The sequence below is a fragment of the Phaseolus vulgaris genome, chromosome 1 (genome assembly GCF_000499845.2).
Source record: "Phaseolus vulgaris cultivar G19833 chromosome 1, P. vulgaris v2.0, whole genome shotgun sequence".
NCBI classification, from domain to species: Eukaryota; Viridiplantae; Streptophyta; class Magnoliopsida; order Fabales; family Fabaceae; genus Phaseolus; species Phaseolus vulgaris.
In genome coordinates this window covers 4815837-4821421 of record NC_023759.2, presented here as the reverse complement: position 1 = coordinate 4821421, position 5585 = coordinate 4815837, and the positions used below count along the sequence as shown (strand labels likewise).

General features: G+C 34.0%; 1 protein-coding gene across 1 annotated transcript; it reads left to right on the top strand.

Moving 5' to 3' along the window:
* The first annotated feature begins 1139 nt into the window (after positions 1-1139).
* On the top strand, positions 1140-3827 carry LOC137813279 (class V chitinase CHIT5-like). The gene is made up of 2 exons (XM_068615392.1): positions 1140-2978; positions 3586-3827. Exons 1-2 carry the CDS (start codon positions 1823-1825, stop codon positions 3606-3608), a joined length of 1179 nt encoding a protein of 392 aa, XP_068471493.1. The 5' UTR covers positions 1140-1822; the 3' UTR covers positions 3609-3827.
* Positions 3828-5585: the final 1758 nt, after the last annotated feature.

The window sequence follows — 5585 nt, the reverse complement described above, 5'->3', positions numbered from 1 at the left end:
CCATATATCCTATTGAACGTACATCGTTGGCGAGTGAGTAAAGAAGAATGATGTCATATTGATCTCACTCACATTTTGTGTCAATGAAAAGTTAAAAAAATAACTAGTAAAGACATTGATTCATCAAATTAGGTCAAGTGGGGTTGATAAAGTATAAATCCTCCTATTTTCTCCCATGTTCCTAATAAGTTATAAACTTGCTAGTTTTGTTGTTTTAATTATAGGATAAATCCTGCAAAACTTATTACATGTTAGGTCTTATGTCTTAAAGGCTTGTTGGAGTTTCAAATTGGTAGTTTATTTTTTTTTATCTACAACAATGTATCAAATAGTGACAAATGTATGTCATGTGATGTTTCTTTTATGTCTAGTCATGTCTCAAATCTGTTAAGCCAAATATTGGTATTCTTGTATTGATGATGTCAGTTATGGCTCTATAATATGATAATTAAGGATTTCATTATGAACTATTTGATTAAGAAATTATTAATACTTATGTTCATGGTAGTAAGTATCATATGACACATGATATGAATCGTACAAAATGATACAATTCTTCTTTCTCGCTATACGAATTATAACAAATTTTTTTCTCGCGTATCACACAATACAAGTGCAAATCGTTCAAAAAATAGCAGAATCTCAAATCACTTCCGTCTTCTCATCCAATGACCTAAACACAATGACCCAGGGAGAATAACGATGAGTAAACGACGAGAGCAAACATTGGGGAAACAAACGAAGATGAAGTAAATCACGAGAAAGAACATCGAAGAAGCAAATTGTAAGAGAAACATGAAAACGAGATATCATAAACATGGTTAGAGCAAGAGGCACAAGAACCGTGCATCTGAGGGACAAGAGGTACATATACCATTCCAAGTAACTTCAAATCATAAACATGAATATTAATATTTATTGAGCTACCATATATTATAAAAGTGGTATACGAATAATCCATTAGAAAAGTGACTCCATCTAGTTTAAATTTTGAACACAGACCTCTAATTTGTTTGCTTCATAGTTTGTCTATATATTTGTAGTTTAAGCTACCATTCTTCATGGCATTTTCTCATTGTCATATCTATATGTTTGTTGCTCTTTTGTTGTACTTAAATATTTTGATAACTGAGTAGGTCAGTTTGTTGGAGATATTATTGCTTTCTTTAATTTGGCACTGTACTACATTAGCATCATCTTTCATTTGATGAATTCCACTAAAAAATCTATTGAGGATATTTAAGTCTAGGACTTATGAATCTGTCAGGACTGCAACATCAGTGGTCACACAATGAATGCACTGAATCAACCCTAAACCACCAAAACAATTGCATTTGTTTTTGTGAACCAATGCTGTTTCTCCTCCTCCAATGAGTAAATGGGTTGGACTAGTGGAAACTGGCCAAATACTCACTACTATCTACTAGAGCACTAAATAATTTGTAAGTTTCATTTAAAAAGTGCTAATAACAATAACAATATAAATTTTCTTTGTTACAGTATATGTCATGAAGGCACCTTTCACACACAGAGGAGACAATTTGTGGTACTTACGCAATTACTTTCTCCAATGTAACTTCGACAATGTTGACATTATCGAATCAAACCTCGTGGTCTGCACAACTTTATGGTTCTAGACGGTTGACTTTATTATATTGGTTACCTTGTCCAGTTTTGTTTCCTTGTGTTTGATCCATTCCCCCAACTAAAGATACCCACCAAATGCAAGATTCAATTCAAACTTCAACAAAACCCACCTCAAACAAGAGCTTCAACACAACATTCCAAAATACAAATACCCACCTGTGGATATAAATACCTCATGGATGCATCCACAACTTCTTATGATAAAAAAATGTCCCTCCAAACACTCATTTTCACACCCCTTTTGGTTCTATTCATGAGTTTCCATTCTCATGCTCTTGTCCAACCTTCTAATTGGAAATACGCGCCAAACAAGGGAGGTGTTAGAGCTGCGTATTGGCCTTCTGGTGATGATCTTTCACCCTCTTCCATTGACACAAAATACTTCACTCACATCTACTATGCCTTCATCCAACAAGACCCTCAATTGTTCCACCTTAGTGTCACCGAATTTGAGAAAAAATGGATTCCACAGTTCATCAACGGCCTCCGCCACCGTTACCCGCCGGTCAAAACTCTCTTGTCAATTGGCGGCGGTGGCAGCAACTCAACCGCCTTCTCCCTCATGGCCACCACCAAACACACCCGACAAGTGTTCATCAACTCCACCATCCACGTGGCGCGCCAATACGGTTTCGACGGTCTCGATTTGGACTGGGAGTTCCCAGAAAACGAGGTCGATATGTCTAACCTAGGTGTCTTGTTTCATGAATGGCGTCAAGCTATAACGTTGGAAGCACACAGTTGTAGAAAACCGCCACTACTTTTAACAGCAGCCGTTTACTATGCTTCCACCATCAAACTCATTGGTAATGGGCCAAGAACATATCCAATTCAAGCCATTCGCGATTACTTGGATTGGGCCAGCCCAATGTGCTTTGACTATCATGGGGCCTGGGACAAATTTACAGGCTTTAATGCTGCTTTGTACGATCCAAATTCCAACATAAGTACCAAGTATGGGATTGGATCTTGGGTCGAAGCGGGTGTACCCACCCATAAATTGGTTATGGGTTTTCCCTTATACGGGCGAACATGGAGGCTTAAAGATCCAAATGTTGATGGGGTTGGAGCAGAAGCTGTTGGGGCAGCCACTGATACGGATGGTACTTTGGATTATGATGAAATTTTGGTGTTCAACAAAGAAAATGGTGCCACTGTTGTGTATGATGATGTAGCTGTGTCTTTCTACTCTTATGCGGGTACTACTTGGATCGGGTATGATGATGGACCATCCATAACAAAGAAGGTTCACTTTGCTAGGGCTTCGGGCTTGAAGGGCTATTTCTTTTGGGCTCTTGGTAAGGATAAGGATTGGACCATCTCAAGACAAGGTAACTCACTCTTACGACTGTTTCTTCCTGCACCTCCATATCTTCTTCTGCCACCTCCATACACAATATGAAAATATATTTTTATCCTTCTTGTGTCACCTCATAAAATAGTTTTCGGATTATGTAATCCAGAAACTCATTTGAAAAAAGACTACCGGATTACATAATCCGAAAGCTAAATAGACTTCTGGATTATGTAATCTGAAAAGTAATCATGCATATGAAAAAAGCTTCCAGATTATGTAATCCAAAAGCTAATTACAAATTTGAAAAATGACTTCAGGATTACATAATCCGAAATATTATAGAGAGGAATTTTTTGGAAATTCGAAAATTTATGAAGGTGAGAGTAGAAGGTATGGAGGTCCAGGAAGAAACAATCCACTCTTACTTCCTCACTCCTTTGGTAGAACTTCAATTAATTGTGTATAGAATTAATTTTCAGTGAAATGTTTTAATAATTCAAAATAAAATGAAGTTTCATATAATGAATAATATTTAAGTATATTTTCTTAAGTATCTAACTTATTATATAGTTTAATCATTAAATTAGTACTTGAGAGTATGAACATGGTTGGATTTAACATATGTTTCTTATTGTTTTCAGCTTCAAATGCATGGGGACACTGATGACTCCAGTGAGTTCATTTTGATCCATAGTGTTGTTTGACTAGATAAAATTTTACATAAATCAGAATTTCATTCAATCCTCAAACCGTAGTTGATGCAGAATCTTCATATTCGGATTATAGTGTCACCATACTTGAATAAGAATGCGATTGTAACATCCTTGAATACTTTGATTCTCTACCAACAATGACTGAAAAATATTTTGCTAATTTGCACTAAGGATTGATCATACTTTGCATGATTTCATTAAATGAAAACTTGTTGCATTATTGTAAAGGTTATTGTAAAAATTTGCATGCTCAAAAAGATTGAATCTAGGAGAATAAGAGATGGAGAGAAGTGTTTTAATCCGCTACAATAAAAACATTTAAAACTCATAATTCATTTTAATGTCTTAAAGCGTTCCAATGAAAATAAAACGAACAAAAATGGAATAAAACATTTAATACATTAAAATCTGAATATGAAAAGGTTTAAAACAGATACCTTGAAAACAGTTTTCTCATAATCTAAATTCAAATTTTGAATTTAAATAATCTCAAAATAATTTAATTAAAAGCCCTTTAGAAGTCTACTTGAGTTCCTTATTTCGTGAATAATTTACATGGCTTAGACTCAATTTAACGAGGATACCGTTTTTATAAAAATAATAATTATATTTTTTTTAAAATATTATTTCATTAAAACATATGTTTTTAATTAATATTATTTTAATTTACATATCAAAAAAATTAATTTAGAAATTACAATCAGCTTTATATTTTTTTTTAAAAATGGTCAAATTGATCCACTAATCCAGTTATGATCAAACCTACAAAATTATTCCTTATTTAAAATTAAGATTAATTTAAGGCAGTTTCTTTCTGCACCCCTACATTTTTCTTCTTGCACCCCCATAATATTGTGCAAAGACAAAACCGTCCCTATATAAAAATGTACATTTATTTTTTGCATTCTGAATTAAGAAATCCGGTAATTTTTTGGATTGGCACCTCCAGTAAAATTTTGTATTGACATGTTCAATAACCTTCCAAATTGGTGCTTTCGATAGTATATGAATGATTCATAATTAAAAAAACCTTTATGGATCCACCAATCTGTAATTTAAAATATGCATTCTGGATTCAGAAATCCATAATTGAAAAAAATCATTCCAGATCCACCAATCCGTAATAGAAAATAGGCTTCCAGATTCAGCAATCCAAAAATCAACAATTTATGCAAACTTTGCTTCCAGAACACCAACATGATTCACTTCCGGATTGATGAATCCATAACACACTCCCATATTTCTATTTCAAATAAAAGGTGAAGGTCAATTTCGGGATTTACAAAATTATACGGGTGCAGGAAGAAAAATATAGGGATGCAGGAAGAAACTGCCCTAATTTAAATCAACACACTTTTACACATTTTAATGTGACAGATCCAATAATCTATTTGACATCTTTAACAAATGTATTGTTCGATTACAATCGTTTTTAAGCCCGATCTTGAGTTGCATCTTATGATTCGGTGGATTGAATTTGGCAGTCATATGAGTCGGATCTGATTACTAAAATCCAAGAAGACATATGACATTTATCATATCCATGTCTGTTATTTATTCTTAGCACATGTCTAATAAAACACAATAAAAGAATATATTGCACCTTCACTTTATAACAAGGAATATGGGAAGCAGTTGAGCAAGTTGTTATGAATCTTCAAAAGAAGAATCGGGAAATGCTACAAAAGAACCATTAGTCTCCCACCTAAAGTAAGTATTATTCTATGCAATAGATTGTACTTGGTTTAACAAAGAAGGTAATAAGTTGTGGAAATGAGTGTGAGTTTTCATCATTTGGTGCATTTGGAAACATAGAAATGAGATAGTGTTCAACCAAGCAAAAGTGGACGCAAGTGAAATCTTCTCTCTGGTTCAAGTACAGTCTTGGAATTGGTTAAAAAAACAAGGTTCTAAGGGTGTATTTCTCT